Source organism: Lepus europaeus, chromosome 10, assembly GCF_033115175.1.
Source record: "Lepus europaeus isolate LE1 chromosome 10, mLepTim1.pri, whole genome shotgun sequence".
NCBI classification, from domain to species: domain Eukaryota; kingdom Metazoa; phylum Chordata; class Mammalia; order Lagomorpha; family Leporidae; genus Lepus; species Lepus europaeus.
In genome coordinates, this window is record NC_084836.1 from 96,640,180 (window position 1) to 96,657,458 (window position 17,279).

The 17,279-nt window shown below is 46.0% G+C and overlaps 1 protein-coding gene across 1 annotated transcript; it reads right to left on the minus strand.

The window, feature by feature from the left end:
• LOC133768930 (pantothenate kinase 2, mitochondrial-like) lies at positions 1-17,137 on the minus strand. The gene is made up of 6 exons (XM_062203913.1): positions 17,006-17,137; positions 13,177-13,430; positions 10,962-11,138; positions 5,848-5,971; positions 4,190-4,315; positions 1-112 (listed from the first exon to the last, which is right to left on the minus strand). The coding sequence occupies exons 1-6, from the start codon at positions 17,135-17,137 to the stop codon at positions 62-64; spliced, it is 864 nt and encodes a 287-aa protein (XP_062059897.1). The 3' UTR covers positions 1-61.
• Positions 17,138-17,279: the final 142 nt, after the last annotated feature.

Genomic DNA, 17,279 nt, shown 5'->3' on the forward strand with positions numbered 1-17,279 from the left:
TTAAAAAAAAGTCCATAGATCCCATCGTGGAAAGTTCCAGAAACCCCTCCCCAGGTAACAATCAAGGGATCTTCAACAATTCAAGGAGTGCTCCAACGGCTCCAAAATAACCCTGGAAAATAAATACATCAAAAATAAGAGCAATTTTCCTTAGACTTACTTAAATTACTGTTAATATAATCACTGGTGTTAGAGCCAACACTGCCCTGAACTCCTCACACCATTTCTTGAACACCTGCAGGAGGCTTAGGCCAGCCTGGGAGCAGGGAAGCTCCAAAGAGCAGGCTAGGGAGGGGTTTGGATGTACAAAACCCTCCAGGCCAGTCAGAGCACTGTGGTCAGAGCCAAGCCTACAGTGGGGACTCCAGAAGCCAGGGCCACTGGCGGAACTGTACCTGAGCTGGGCCCTGGGGACGAAGGGTGAGAACCAGCAGAGGCCTGGGCCATGTCAGACAACTAAGGAATGAAGGTGAGATGGGACAGGAGAAGCTGGGACGCAGTGGGGGGTGGGGGGCACAGAAGGAAAGCCTGCCTGGGCTGGGGGAGGAGGCGGAACAGACAGGCAGCAGGGGAGGTTTAGGATACCAGTCCCAAGAATGAGGACACAGGAGCAGGAGATGTGGAGGGCAAGGCAGGTGGGTTCCCTTCAGGATCTGAAGGCCAAGGTGCCCAGGGCATCCAAGAGATTGGAGAGGCACAGACCAAAGCCTGAGGAATGACAAGCTCCCAAGGGGAGGGCAGAAGCATGAGACAAAAGCAGCAGCTGACAGGACAAACGCCACCCTCTCCCAGGAAGCGAGCAGCCAGGTCAGATGCAGGCAAGAACCCAAACACAAAACCAAACAAATGGGTAACACATTAAATAAGGAAAAAAAAACCCACACTGATAGAGAATGCCAACAGGGAACAGAAGAATCCCACCCATAAAGGTCTCCAAAGCATTATATATAAGGGAGTAAAGTACTTTAAAGAATTAAGTGAGGGCAGGTATTTGGTGCAGCACATAGGGCGCCTGGTTCAAGTCCAGCTTCTTGCTAACGCGCACATTGGAGGGAAGATGGTGACTCAAGTACCTGGGGCACTGCCACTCATGTGTGACCCAGATGGAGTTCTGAGCTCCTGGCTTTGGCCTGGCCCAGCCCCAGCTGTAGCAGACAGTTGGAGAGTGAACCAGTGGATGGAATAGATCACTCTGCTTTTCAAATAAAATGAAAGTATTTTTAAAAAGGAATGCAAGAGGGGCCAGCACTGTGGCACAGCGGGTTAACACCCTGGCCTGAAGTGCCAGCATCCCGTATAGGTGCTGCTTTGAATCCCAGCTGCTCCACTTCCGATCCAGCTCTCTGCTATGGCCTGGGAAAGCAGAAGATGGCCCAAGTCGTTGGGCCCCTGCACCTGCGTGGGAGACCTGGAAGAAGCTCCTGGTCTCAGATCAGCGCAGCTCCAGCCATTGTGGTCAATTGGGGAGTGAACCAGCAGATGGAAGATCTCTCTCTCTCTCATTCTGCCTCTCCTCTCTGTGTAACTCTTTCAAATAAATAAAATAAATTAAAAAAATGGGAAGCTCCTGAAAAACTTGCTCATGGATTTAGGAGAATGTCCTATAAGTCTGAAATACCATGAACATCTTTCAAGAAAAGCTTCTTAAAGTAAAAAGTGACCAAACAAGGCCTGCCTGCCTGTCATCCTGTTTCTCTTGTTTTAAAAAAAGGTAGCCACACCACTGTGTTAGAAGGCCAGAAACCCAGGAGTGACACAGCTGAGCCAGCCCCAGCCAGAGGACAGACACAAGGGAGCTTGTTTTGTTAATAGCTATCAATTTTGTCCTGTCACTTTCTGTTTTACTTCATAATAAAAAAATGAGAGCACTACCCATGATCTCGAGTTCCAGTGAGGACCCAGCCCCTACTATCAAGCACAGACAAAGCCAGCTTGTTACAAGCTACCACGTGCTCTGCTGAGACCAGTGAGGGCTGAGAGACAAAGACCTGAGAAGAACCTGTGTGAAGCCTTCACAGCAGCAGCTGGACGACTCCACCAGGCAGCACAAGCACCGCGAGATTCAGAGCAGCTACAGTGGGGATCAGCACTGCTGTCAGAGGCTTCAGTTCAAATGGAAAATGTGGGGGGAGCCCAGCAGTGCTACCAAGGGGGAAAATGAAGTCAGCTGCAATAAAAATGACAAAACATTTACATAAAAAAAAAAAAAAAAAAAAAACCACCTCAGGGCCGGCCTTGGAGTAGCAGGTAAAGCCACCTGTGGCGCTGGTTCCAGTCCCAGCTGCTCCACTTCAAATCCAGCTCTCTGCTGGGGGGGGGGGGGGGGGGGGCGCAGAAGATGGCCCAGGTGCTCAGGCCCCTGCACCAACCAGGAGACCCAAAGCTCCTGGCACCCAACTTCTGCCTGGCACAGCCCTGACCGTTGCGGCCATTTGGGGAGTGAAACAGCGGATGGAAAAATCTGTCTCTAACTCTGCTTTAAAGTAAATAAATAAATCTTTTGAAAAAAAATCATAAAGGGTTTATATCTAACACAGTATGAAGATACAAACTTGAAAAACCAAGGTTAATGTAAGAAAACTAATCTCCATGTTCTATCTAGGAAAATGTTTAACAAAAAGCAGGAATTAACCAGGAAGTTAGACAAGTTTATATTCTAATTTAAAGCAAAACATAATAGATCAAAGATCACAAAAAGCAAGATATATCAAGATTATGAATTGTAAGAAACAGTGGTAAATATAAGTACTGATTTACTTGTATAGCAACATAAAAAGGAAAATAATTAGATGTGTTAAACTTCAAGCTTTCTGCTATGGGAAAATTGTATTTTGGATTTTAACTGAACTTCAGCAATTTAAAAGGAAGAACAAAGCAATTAAAGGAAAATAATTTCTATTTACAGCATTTCAAATCCTTTTTTTTTTTTTTTTTTTTTTGGACAGGCAGAGTGAGAGACAGAGAGAAAAGTCTTCCTTTTGCCATTGGTTCACCCTCCAATGGCGTACCTCGCTGATCTGAAGCCAAGAGCCAGGTGCTTCTCCTGGTCTCCCATGGGGTGCAGGGCCCAAGCACTTGGGCCATCTTCCACTGCACTCCCAGCAGAGAGCTGGACTGGAAGAGGAGCAACCGGGACAGAATCCGGTGCCCTGACCAGGACTAGAACCCGGTGTGCCGGCACCGCAGGCGGAGGATTAGCCTAGTGAGCCGCGGTGCCGGCCTCAAATCCTACTTTGATTTCTGTCAATTTATATAAACTGCTGAAGTAAACATGCACACACAATTGTGAAAAATGTTCATGGTAACACTATCTAAAATCCAGCAACACCCTAAACAGTTCAATTGCCCAGGAATCAAGGGAAAGAATAAGAGCTCTGGGTCCATTTTTGTGGCCAAAACAGGACAAGGTACTTTCCAAAACAGGATATCAAGTGCAACAAAGACGATTCTTTTCTGTCATTTCTAGCTTACCTGCATCTAAGCAGCTATGTATATGACAGTATAGTTCTTGAAGGGAATGTTTTTACTATCCATTTTTAGAACACACATCTTAAATGCCACGTGAGTTATATATACCAGTACATAAAATTGCCATAATAAAGTTTAAAAACCAGAACCCAGAGTAACTGCACTGAGTCCAAGCGATGAGAAAAACAAATTCAGAGATTACAGCATCAGAAGTGGAGTCATGTTCATCAAGATTTTTTTCTTCAAAACTGTTTACATATACAGGTAAATTAACCAAAAACCTATATTGCATTTTACCAGGTGAAAAACAGCTTTCAGGGTGGGTATTTGCTGCAGCAGTTACAGCACTACTTAAGACACCTATATCCCACAAAGTGCCCGGGTTCAAGCCCCACACCTGCTCCCATTTCCAGCTTCTCGCTAAGGCACATCCTGAGAGGCAGTGGGTGACGACCCAGAGCTGGCTCCCTGCCTGCTAGGTGGAAGACCCAGCTTGAGTTGCTGGCTTCAGGTCTGAGCCTGGCCCAGCTTTGGCTTTGTGAAGCAGCAGATGGGAGATCGGTCTTTCTGCCTTTTAAGTAACTTAATTTTTCAAAAATAAATAACTTTAAAACATTACAATTAATGTTAAAACATACAATCATTAAAAAAAAAAACTGCAGCCTATCTCCCCTCTGTACCCTTTGTGTATTGTACCATCACATGAAACAAGTCAGCTTACCTCATGTTCCGAAAATAGAGCTTTCAACTGCCCCTTGGACCAATAATCCAAAGCATATGCCAAAAGCCGCATGGCGATCGTGTTAATTCTCAAGAAATTTCCAACAAATACCACCTGGTTAATGTTCTGAGCACATCAAAAAAAAGGCAATTAGTTTTCACCTTAAGTTGTTTCCTCATAAAAGCTACCCCAAACAGAGCACCATGTTAAGAGTTTTCAGCAGGAATTTGCTGATCAAACTTAATCCAGTTGGTCCAGGGCTACTTAAATTTGATCCCCAGACAACTCTGGACCCACTGCAAAGCGTGCCAGAAAATGTTACAGGAGAAGAAAACAGATTAGGGAAAACATTTGTATTAAATATGAGACAACTATTAAAGTATTTTATACAGATAAGTAAAAAATATTAAGACCTCAATTCAAAGGAGGGAAAGTGACACAAATGGGAACATTACAAAAGAAATATTAAGTGGGAAAAGTTTCAGCTTCACTAGTGAACAAAGAAAGCAAAACTGTAGGCTGATTAAATCAGCAAGAATTTTTTGGGGGGAGGGGCATACCTGACATCCCTCCCCCAACATGAGGACAGCTGCAATAAAACTGATCCATTCATTCGCAGCTACTGATATCTACACTGGTACAGCCCTCAAACAAAGCACCCTGGCAGTCAGCACATCTCAAGATTCATGCGCAGGTCATCTTTAGACCAGAAATCTCACTCCTGGGTAAGCCTCAAATCAAGTTTAAAATTCACTTCAAACATTGAACACAGAGTATCATCGTCAAGCAACCAAATGCCCAGCTGAATTATCTGTGATACAAAAGAACTGGTCAAATATACAATTATGAAACATAACATTTATGCAAAAACCATAAAATGTTATGTTTACCAACTAAAACCTCCTAAAATACATAAGCACAAGAGGGAACGTCAGTAAGAAAGTGTTGCAATACTCAGATGAAGTTGTTTTTAATGATTAGATGTTGATACAGTATTGCTTTAAATAAAAGTGACACAAATCCTTTTGTGCCTTCTGAGGCATCATTTTTAAGCCACAGGCCCGTATTTCCTACTTAAAGAATAACTTAAACAAAAATGTGTAAGTGAGGGTAAGCCGCGAAGCTCAGATCCTCCCCGGGGCAGCAGTCTCGGTTCTTTCATAGCCCTGTACAATGCTGCTTGACCTGAATGCTACAAGGCAGCACTGTAAAGAAGCTGAAAGCACGAAGACGCAGTCTGCTGAGCTGGGGTCAGGGCGGCCACTCCTCGGCCAGCTCGGTCTTCTCCCAGCCGCAGTGCCTTCCTCTGGATTCCTTCCCAAGGCCTCTAATAGCTCGCGACGAGCACGGAGTCTGGATTCAGCAGCGCCTTCCATCATCGCCCCCAAGTGTCCCCACCTGGAACACTGGCTACCATCCTCTGCTTTCTCCCCTAAAGATGCCGTTTTACCTCTCTGTAGCAGCAGTGCACGTCTGCAGTTAAACAAAACAGTAACATGAATCTGCATTTGCAGAGTGTTAACCTCACCTTAAACAAACCCCACCCTACAGGACTATATTTAGGCACTGTTCTGGGAAAGGAGAAGTTAAGACATGGAGCCCCCTCAGGAAGTTCAGGATTTTCCTTAGAGCAACTAAAGAAACTCATGTCCCCTTACTTCATTAAGGGCACACATTCTCGCTATGGAGCCAATGTTGTTGGTGATGGTGATCAGAGTCGCTCTGGCAAGGTCCTCTTTAGTGACAGCCTCTCGCTTCTCCTTGCTCATCATGTTTCCAAAGCTGCAATGGGAAAAACAAGACATCTTACCAAAAGGAACACAGACTGACAGAACCTGATGTTACTGTACTGGGATAAAACTGGCTCTTAGGACAACATTGTTCTCATCACAAACGATCACAATAATGCAGCATCTGCTCAAAGAGAACGCAACTTAAAATACAGCCCTCAAGCATCCTCCAAGAGCAAACACTTTTCCCTGTGGCTTCTAATGAAATCCAGCCTTGATGCCAGACACTGCACATTCAGTTAGGATCTCCTCAGATCCACTGGAGGGCACCACTGCTCCCACAGCAACCAGAGATGGTTCAAAAAAAAGACTATCAACAAGTCCTAATTGGCCAGCCCAGCTATTCTACTCTGACGGTCACATTCACATCTATTTTTTAAACTGCCCCACCAGAGCAAAGCAAAGTGCAGACAGAGTAAACTTAGGCGTTTTAGACTTCCCTAGAATATAAAGTACTTCACCAGCAGAACTGTGGCCCAAACCCAACCAATCAGAACAGGAAGTGATGACCACTGAGCAAATGCTGCAATCACAAAATTACATCTATATTTACTGAATGCCTAAAATTGGGGCCAGCATTATGGTGTAGCAGGTTAAACCTCCACCTGCGATGCCGCATTCCACGTGGGCACTGGTTTGAGACCCAGCTGCTCCACTTTGGATCTAACTTCCTGCTAATGCACCTGGGAAAGCAGTAGAAGATGGCCCAAGTGCTTTGGACCCTGTACCCATGTGGGAGACCCAAAAGAAGCTCCAGGTTCCTGGCTTCAGCCTGGCCCAGCCCTGGTCATTGTGGCCATTTGGGGAGTGAAACAATGGATGGACAATCTCTCTCTCCTAACTCTGCCTTTCAAATAAATAAAAAACCTTTTTAAAAAATGTCTAGTGGCCAGCAATGTGGCACAGCAGTTAAAGTCACTGTCTGTGGCACCTGCATTCCATATGGGCTCCAGCTCAAGGCCCAGCTGCTCCATTTCCAGTCTAGCCCCTGCTGGTGTACCTAGGAAGGCAGCAAAGGATGGCCTGAGTGCTTGGGCCCCTGCACCAACGAAGGAGACCTAGAAGATCCTGGCTTCTGGCTTAGGGTCAGCCAACCTCTGGCCATTTGCTGAGTGAACCAGGAGATGGAAGATCTCACTCTTCCTCTGTTAACTCTGCCTTTCAAATAAACTAATCTTTAAGAATGCCTAAAATTAACAAATAAGCACTTAAAGAAAATTCCATTTATAACAGCATCAAAAAGAAAACATTTAGAAATATACTTAACAAAAGTAGTGTAACACTTATACCCTGAAATGTAAAACGACTGTTGAAAAAAAGCAAAGCTGGGGGGCCAACACCATGGCTCACTTGGTTAATCCTCCGCCTGCGGCGCCGGCATCGCATATGGGCGCCGGGTTCTAGTCCCGGTTGCTCCTCTTCCACGCCAGCTCTCTGCTGTGGCCCGGGAAGGCAGTGGAGGGTGGCCCAAGTGCTTGGGTCCTGCACCGGCATGGGAGACCAGGAGGAAGTACCTGGCTCCTGGCTTCAGATCAGCACAGCTCCGGCTGTAGTGGCCATTTGGGGGTGAACCAACAGAAGGAATCTGTCTCTCTAACTATCAAATAAATAAAAAGAAAAAAGAAAAGCTATAAACAAAGGATACTTCACCGTCCCAAATCAGAAGACTTGATACTGTTAGTATGGCAATATTCCCCAAACTGGCCAACAGATTCCACAGACTACCTAGTAAAATCCCAGCTGACTTTTAAAAAAATTATTTTTATTTATTTGAAAGGCACAGTTACTGAGAAGGGAAGAAACAGATCCTCCATCCACTGGTCCATTCCCCAAATGGCCGCAACAGCCAGGAGCTTCTTCCAGGTCTTCCACATAGGCACAGGGGCCCAAGGACTTGGGCCATCTTCTACTGCTTTGCCAGGAGCTGGATCAGAAGTGGAGCAGCTGGGAGCCAAATCAGCACCCATATGGGCACTACTGGTGGCAGCTTTACCCAATACGCCACAATGCCAGCCCTTCAAGCTGTCTTTTCTGCAGAAATCCGCCCACTTTAAGATTTATTTTAATTTATTCGAAAGACAGAGTTACAGAAAGGTAGAGACAGAGAGAGAGGTCTTCCATCCACTGGTTCACTCCCCAGATGGCTGCAACGGCAGGAGCTGCGCCAATCCGAAGCCAGGAGCTTCTTCCAGGTCTCCCACGTGGGTGCAGGGGTCCAAGGACTTGGGCCATCCTCTACTGCTTTCCCAGGCCACAGCAGAGAGCTGGATCAGAAGAGGAGCAGCCGAGACTAGAACTGGCGCCCATATGAGATGCCAGCGCTTCAGGCCAGGGCATTAACCTGCTGCACCACAGTGCCGGCCCCAAAAATTCATCTTTCAACAATCTTTAACATGCACCACAGCGTCGGCCCCGAAAATTCATCTTTCAACAATCTTTAACAGGGAGAACGTGTTGGAGGCCTCGGACTTCCCTATTTTAAAACTCACAGGGCCGGCGCTGTGGTGTAACAGGTAAAGCCATGGCCTGCAGTGCCAGCATCTCATATGGGCGCTGGTTTGAGTCCCAGCTGCTCCACTTCCAATCCCACTCTCTGCTATAGCCTGGGAAAGCAATAAAAGATGAACCAAGTCCTTGGGCACCTGCAGCCACATGGAAGACCTGGAAGAAGCTCCTGGCTCCGGATCAGCACAGCTCCGGCTGTTGTGGCCATCTGGGGAGCAAACCAGAGGATGGAAGACCTCTCTGTCTACCCCTCTGCCTTTCAAATAAATAAATCTTAAAAAAAAAAAAAAATTAAAGAGTTTTGATAAAGGAACCAAGATAATTTGATAGGGAAAGAACACTCCTCAACAAACAGTACTAGGCAACTGGTAGATACCTACAGGCAAAATAAAGTTGGACCTCTACCTCACCCTATAACCAAAAACTAACTCAAAGTAGATCACAGACCTAAATATTAAGAGCAAAAGCAATAAAACTTAAGAAAATAGAGAAGTGCAGTCATGATCTTAAACAATGACTTATGTTATGAGGGTACTTCAACAAGTTCATGGAGGAGAGCCAGGTGGGCAGAGTGGCTGGGATTGACGCCCACCCAGGCTCTGACTCCAGCAACCTGCTACTGCAGCCTCTGGGAAGCAGCCGTGATGGCTCAGGGCACTGGGTTCCCACCGGCCACATGGGAGACCTGGACTGAGTTATTTTTTAAAGATTTTATTTGTTTGAGGGGTAGAATTTCAGATAGTGAGAAGGAAAAGAGAGAGAGAAAGAGAGGTCTTCCATCCACCGGTTCACTCCCCAAATGGCCACAATGGTCGGAGCTGCGCCGATCCAAAGCCAGGAGCCAGGAGCTTCCTTCCGGTCTCCAATGCAGGTGCAGGGGCCAAGCACTTGGGCCATCTTCTGCTTTCTCAGGCCATAGCAGAGAGCTGGATCAGAAGAAGAGCAGCCGGGACCTAAACTGGTGCCCATATGGGATACTGAGCACTGCAGGCGGTGGCTTCACTCGCTGCGCCATAGCACTGGCCCCTCATGGGAGACCCGGAAGCTGCTCCTGGCTCCAGATTGGCACAGCTCTGGCCGTTGCAGCTATCTGGGGAGTGAACCAGCAGATGGAAAACCTCGTTCTGCACTCGCTCGCTCTCTGCTCTGTAACCCTGCCTTTCAAATAAATAAATCTTCAAAAAAAAGTGCTAAAAGAAAAATGGACTTCATCAAAATTAAAAACCTGTACGCTACAAAAGCCTCCATGAAGGAAGTAGTAGGCACCCAACAGAACAGGAGAAGATATTTACAAGTTACACAGCTGATAAGGGACTTACATCGAGAACATATGAAGGACTCTTGACACTCATTAATAAAAAGTCACTCCACCTAAAAAATTAGCCAAGACAAGTATTTAGCCTAGATGTTAGGATGCCCACGCCCCACACTGGAGTACCTGGATTCATTTCCTGGCTCTATCTCTTTGGCTCCTGCTTCTTGCTAAGGTAGACCCTGGGAGGCTCAAGTAATTGGATTCCTGCCACCTACATGGGACACCTGGATTGAACTGCCAGCTTCGGGCATAGCCAAGCCCTAAGCCCTTAGCCCTTGAGGGCCTTTAAGGAATGGAGCAGCATATATGCGCTCACTCCTATGCGCATGCATGCTTCTCAAATAAATTAGCAGAAGACTTAAACAGACATTTCTCTGAGATAGACAAGAGCAGGCATTTGACACAGTGGTAAAGATGTCACCACCTAGGAACCTGCATCCCAGATCAGAGTGTCTAGGTTCAAGTCTCAGCTCTGCTTCCAAATCCAGCTTCCCACTAATGTGCATGCTGGGCAGGCAGTAAACAATGGCTTAACTACTTGGATCCCAGCCATCCACGTAGAAGACAGGTTGAATTTTGGGCTCCTGGCTTCAACCTGGCCCAGCCTCAGCTATTGTAGGCACCTGGGGAGTGATCAAGTGGCTAGATCATCTTTTTATTTTGCTTGAAAGTCAGAGAAAACCAAAGTAATTAATTAAATAAATAAGTAGTTCAGTCCCTTCCACCCATGTAGATCTGAATTGGGTTCCTGGCTCCTAGGCCCTGAGAGTAAACCAGTGGACGGGACGTCTAATTTTTTTAATTTGTATGCAAGTTTTCTATGAACTTGCTTAAGCCTACTATATACCGTTTGTATGAAATATTCATAACATGGAAACCTATAGAGACAGAAAGTAGAATGGTGTTTGGCAGGGCTAGGGGTGGAGCAATGAGGAGTAGCCGCTAAGATACTGCAAGGTTTCTTTTTAGGATGGCAAAAATGTTTTGGAATTGGGTTATGGTGATAACCGCAAAATTCTGTAAATATACTAGAAACCACTAAATTGGATACTTTAGACAAGTGACTTTATAGTATGTAAATTCTATCTCAATAAAACAGTTTAAAAGAAAAATGAGAAGCCCAATATGTTATTCTTGTATTTACTCATACACACACCCTTACCTCGAAGCCACAGCCCAGCCTGGCAGTCCAAATCTCTCGTAGTCCCCTCCATAAATGTCTCGTACTAGCTTATCCACTTTGGTGCTATCTCCGCGGGATGCCATTTCAAGAGCTTCTTCAAAAGTGGTACAGCCAGTAAGAAGACAGCAGAGACCAAAGAAAGTTCCTCCTCCAAGACTGTGATTAAAAACAAACACCACAGTATTCTGTAACATTTTAAAATACAGAAATGTGAAGGTAACATTTATGAACCCCAAATCATATCAATCCAACCCAATGACAAAGATGCCACCAGGGAGCAAACAAGTCTGCAAAAATTATATAAAGATAGGTTACCTGATATATGCCCTGAAGATACAGATTCATGTGCGCCAACAAGCAAGGTGGCAAAATGCAGGGCCTGACTCCCTGCCCACGTCCCTGTACAACCTGGGTGCCTGCTGAGTATGAAGAGCCTTGGGTACAGATAGCCCAAAACCCCTACTAGAGTCATGCTGGCTCCCTCCCTTTCCCTCCACGAAATCCATTCCAGTCATTCGCACCCAGGCACCTTGTCATCACCCTGGGTCTTCAGCTCACCAATGCTGGACTCCTCCACTTCACCCACAAAACTAACCTCTCTCATTCTTTCACACCTATTGCAACATTCATTTGGGGCCGGTGCTGTGGCTTAGTGGGTAAAGCAGCCGACTGCAGTGCCGGCATCCAATATGGGTGCCAGTTCGAGACCTGGCTGCTCCACTTCTGATCCAACTCTCTGCTATGGCCTGGGAAAGCAGAAGATGGCCCAAGTCCTTGGGCTCCTGTACCCACGTCGGAGACTCAGAAGAAGCTCCTGGCTGTGGATCAGCCCAGCTCTGGCCGTTGCAGCCATCTGGGGAGTGAACCAGCAGACGGAAGACCTCTCTCTCTCTGCCTCTAACTCTGCCTTTCAAATTTAAAAAAAATAATAATAATAAAATAAAAATTCATTTACCCTAATCTTCAGATCCTTTTTTTTCCCCTCGAGCAACCTGACCCTTAAACCATATTCATATTCTTTTTTTTTGGATAGACAGAGTGGACAGTGAGAGAGAGACAGAGAGAAAGGTCTTCCTTCCGTTGACTCACTCCCCAAATGGCTGCTATGGCCAGCGCTGCGCTGATCCGAAGCCAGGAGCCAGGTGCTTCTCCTGGTCTCCCATGCGGGTGCAGGGCCCAAGCACTTGGGCCATTCTCCACTGCACTCCTTGGCCACAGCAGAGAGCTGGACTGGAAGAGGAGCAACCGGGACAGAATCCGGTGCCCCGACCGGGACTAGAACCTGGTGTGCCGGCACCGCAAGGCGGAGGATTAGTCTAGTGAGCCATATTCTTCATCCATCTATTCTTCCTTTGCAGAATACCCTGCTCCAGTCATTATTCCATTGATCAGTTCCAACTTTTTTTTTTTTTTTTTTAAGATTTATTTATTCATTTGAAAGTCAATTACACAGAGAGAAGGAGAGGCAGAGAAGCAGGCAGGCAGGGAGGGAGGGAGGAAGAGGTCTTCCATCCACTGGTTCACTCCCCCGTTGGCCGCGACAGCCGGAGCTGTGCCAATTCGAAGCCAAGAGCTTCTTCCAGGTCTCCCATGTGAGTGCAGGGTCCCAAGCACTCGGGCCATCTTCTGCTGCTTTCCCAGGCCACAGCAGGGAGCTGGATCAGAAGTGGAGCAGCTGGGACTCAAGCTGGCACCCATATGCCGGCACTGCAGGCGGCATCTCTACCCGCTCCGCCACAGCACCAGCCCCAGTCCCTCAACTTCTAGAACTCATGCCATCCCCTGGCCATATGTATGTATGTGTATGTATGTGTGTGTGTGTGTGTGTGTTAGATGCATAAAATCTACAGTTTCAAAGCTTAGCTTTTCCCTTTCCTTCTTATAGATGCTACCCAGTAACTTTAGCTATTTGATTTACCTAACATGCATACCGTAAACTATCCGAGAGCAAGGACTACAGGCTGAGTCTGATGTAATAATGCAATCATGAGAAGAATACTGAATAGCAATTAAAGGAAATTCAGTCATGAAATCAGAATTTTCAAAGAGGGACAACATTTGTATACTCTCAGAAAAACCTTTTCTTTCACAAAATGTTAACAGGTTCTTGAACATATAGTTCTATTCAGCACTTGAAATCTCAGCTAGCCCACTATATTAAGAATAAGCAATGACTTCCCCATAAACAACTTACCTGGTTCCTGTGACCCGCTTGTAATTATCTTTGGAATATACTGCTAAGATGCTAACCCCTGAGCCAATGTTCACCAGAAGCAGAGGGTATGGATTTTTCAAATCAAATGGTAATTTCTGACATTTTTCAGAATCAGCAGGGTTTTCAAAGTAATAGCACTGTGACCGTCCATTGAATCCAACTGAGTCAATGTACAAAATTCCTTTTATTAAGCAATCTAGTTCATCCAGTTTGCAAAGCTGAAGATCACCTATCTGCAATGACAAATTTTTCAGAACTTTTAACAAGCCAACAGAAATAAAGATTCCATTTAATATGACATCCCCTCTACATTAAACACCACACCAGTGCTCACTCACAGAGCTGTATTATTCGTACATGCTTTACACAACACATCTAAGGACAACAAACAGGGATGGGCTGTTCAGATTAGACTCCTGACCCCACAGCCCCACCACACTACTTACAAACCACTGCAGCAGCTAGCGAAGTCTGCCAGGCAGAAACCAGCCCTGTGGTCACCGTGAGGCAGGGTGCCCTATCAGCACCTGGTGGCACATCTGGGAAGCCACAGGACTCTGACATCTGCCTTCCGAAGACCATCTTCAAGCCAGTGGAGCAATATCAAAAGATACACTTTAACAACTGAAGCCCAAGGGCTGGAAGTGTCTAATTGGAAGGTAAGATTTTTCACTATCTATGGTTCCAGTTATGGGGGAGATGGACCAGAAGCATTAAAATTCAAACTATTTTTATTGACTTACTGCTATTTAAACAATGAAAATTATTATTCATATTATAGGGCACTGCACAACAATTAAGATTGAAGAGAGGGGCCGACAGTGTGGCGCAGTACATTAATCCTCCGCCTGCGGCGCTGGCATCCCATATGGGCACAGGTTCTAGTCTCAGCTGCTCTGCTTCTGATCCAGCTCTCTGCTATGGCCTGGGAAGCAGCAGCAGATGGCCCAAGTGCTTGGGCCCCAGCACCCGTGTGGCAGACGTGGAAGAACCAACTGTCTCCTGATTGTCCCAGCTCTGGCTGCTGTGGGGAGTGAACCAGTGAAGGGAAGACCTCTGTCTTTCCCTTTCACTGTCTGTAACTCTACCTCTCAATTAAATAAATAAAATCTTAAAAAAAAAAAAAAGGAGGGGGGCCATGCTGTGGAGTAATAAAGCCTCCTCTTTGTAACTCTGCCTTTCAAATAATAAATCTTTAAAAAAAAAAAAGGAGAATGTATATGCACTGAAGTGTGAAAAAATCCAGCAAGTTTTAGTCAAGAGGGGAGAAAGAGGCCAGCGCTGTGGCACTGTAGCAATGACACCCTCTGCAGTGCCAGCATCCCAAATGAGCGCCGGTTCGTGTTTCCCAGCTGCTCCACTTCCAATCCAGCTCCCTGCTAATGCACCTGGGAAAACAGCACAGGATGGCCATTTGGGGATGAAGATTGATTTCTTTAAAAAAAAGAGTAGAGAAACGTTCTGTACAATTTACCTATTTCTATTCTGAAACTCTCATGGCATGTATGTACACATTATGTCCCTTACAGTTATTCAGAGAAATTTAAAACCTTTAACAAAGGCAACTCTGGAGAGACAAGGCCTTCTGCATTTGACTCTGTACTTCTAACCCATTTGAATGCTTACAAACATGTATGTGACAGACATGCAGATCCCGCACCCTCAAAAGCCCTGGCTCTGTCCACAACCAAGGTCAGCCTGAGCCAGCGAGCTCTCCCCATGTAACTCAGCTTCTGTTTAATTACATTTATACTCATCTCCTTCCCATCCGCTGCGAGGGATGGAAAAGTTCGTAACTTCATTCATCTTAATCCTTAATAAGTCATTCAGCATTAAGAATATTGTTACTTCTCTGACCAAACCCTAACTAATCACTGTCCTTGTGTCATCTGGCCACTGCCTCATTACAAGATAGAGTCAAACAATCAAGGGGACTTCTTCAGTATTTACTTCTAGGACAATTCACTTTACAGTGGCCGGTGGGAATCCAAGTAGTTTTCTGACACATATATGAAATCAGTTTCTCCTTTTACCCTTCCCCTAATTCATGTCATCCTAAAACATCCGACTGCTATCACTCCTGGTGCGTATCAGCCTTACTGCTATCGTCACGTGCTGCCAACGACAGTCAGTGATGGACACCCGGTTTGAGTCAGCTGTCTCTCCTGGAGTCACTGCAGTCCTCTCAGTCCGCATACTCGAAGCTGTTCACGCAGTGATGAAATCACTGACAGCTCTTCTCAGGACACTCTGTCACTGTTAAGCCATGCACGACTATACTGGGATGCCTGAATCCATAGGTAATTTCACTAACTCAACATGCAGGTGCAGCACAGACAAGCAAATGATTCACCTTACCAAAGAAACCAGGTAAACTCAGCAAGTTTAAAATATATTCTCTGGGGCTGGCACTGTAGCACAGCCAGTTGAGCTGCAGCCTTCAATGCCAACATCCCACATGGGTGCCAGTTCAAGCCCCAGCTGCTCCACTTCCCATCCAGCTCCCTGCTAATGCGGCTGGGGGGAATGCAGCAGATAGCCCAAGTGCTTGAGTCCCTGCACCCGTGTGGGAGACCCAGAAGCAGCTCCTGGCTTTGGCCTGACACAGTCCCAGTCGCTGCAGCAATTTGGGCAGTGAATCAGTCGAAGATCTCTCCCTCTCTCTCTCCTTCTCCCTAACTCTGCCTTTCAAATAAATAAATAAATCGTAAAGACATATATTCTCTCATGCATTTTAACTGTTAGTCACTCCTAATGCACCAACAGGAACTGACAGGCATTTCCTTTTCATACAGTTTTTTGGGACAGCACTAATTCATAAAAACAAGGAACCCCAATAGCCAAAGAACCAATTCTAAAAGCATAAAAATCTACTTTGCACGCTGTCTCTGGATTACCACACAACACTGAACTTCTAGGAACAGCCTGAATGGTTTCCAAATGTGTTCCAAAAGGCACCTCTACAGGCTCCTGGAGAAGTGTCCCCTTCACCTGCCAGTTATGACCCAAGCCCACTGAGAGGCTTCCCTGAAGGAGGGGCGCCTTCTCTCCTGCTACCTCGCCTTTTACTCACGGGTGGAAAAGAAACCACTGAAAACCAAGAAAACCCCAAAGAATGTAAAACTCTATTCAATAATTCACATCAGTTCTAGAGTATGATCACTGTGGCCAGTTACAAAAATAGTCAACAGACACAAGACAAGGCCACAAACCATACAAGGGACACACAAGGGACAAAAGGAAGACATGTACATGTAGAGCACAAAAGCAGAATCCCCAACATTCTCATTGGGTGTCAGAAAGAACACACTCACTGAAGACATTTTGATGTGTACTGTACCCTGAAGGTCAGGGTCATGGCCAAGTCACTTATTAATCCTCCCACCTACCCAAACAACCACCCTCAAAGGACCTACCCTCAAGGCCTTGCTCAGTGTCGACTGAATGAAAGGAAAAGCAAGGGCCCATGGCACTCCCCCTAGGGGCCAGACAAGGCAGGGAGTCCAGTTAACAAGTGCACAGCAGAAACATACCAGAAGGCATTCAGGGAGAGAACGACTCTGCTGTCAGTCATCTCATATAGCCCTGAGGCCCAGAAACCCCGGTTTTGACCAGGTCCTTATCTGTAGATTAGTGAACATGCCAAGAAACAACTAAAGGGCACAAGAGAAACTGTGTGGACACTGGAAACAATTCTATGACATAAAATTATTTTTCCATCTCATTGTTCAAGATTTAATGATGGGGTGGGCATTTAGCCTAGAAGTTAAGACGCCGGTTAGGACACCCATGTCCCACATCAGAGTACCTGGGTTCGATTCCTGGCTCTGGCTCCTGATTCCAGCTTCCTGCTAATGCAGACCCTGGGAGGCGGTGGTGATGGCCCAAGTGACTGGGTTCCTGCCACCCACGTGGGAGACCTGGGTTGGGTTGCGGGCATTTGGGGAGTGAACCAGTGGAAGGGAGCTCACTCTCATCTCTATTCCTCTCACTCTCAAATCCTTAAAAATAATTTAATGATCTTGTTTCTCATAAATACTTCCTTATTCCGTTTATCACAGATTCATTACTTTTTCATGCTA

What these genes read in the sequence shown, in the direction of transcription:
- LOC133768930 (XM_062203913.1), bottom strand. Translation starts at nt 17,137, where the DNA reads ATGCCCGCAACCCAACCCAGGTCTCCCACGTGGGTGGCAGGAACCCAG. An exon ending in AAGCGGGTCACAGGAACCAG is followed by an intron (nt 11,139 to 13,176) that starts GTAAGTTGTTTA and finishes TTTTAATCACAG; the next exon opens with TCTTGGAGGAGGAACTTTCT. An exon ending in GGCTGGGCTGTGGCTTCGAG is followed by an intron (nt 5,972 to 10,961) that starts GTAAGGGTGTGT and finishes TTCCCATTGCAG; the next exon opens with CTTTGGAAACATGATGAGCA.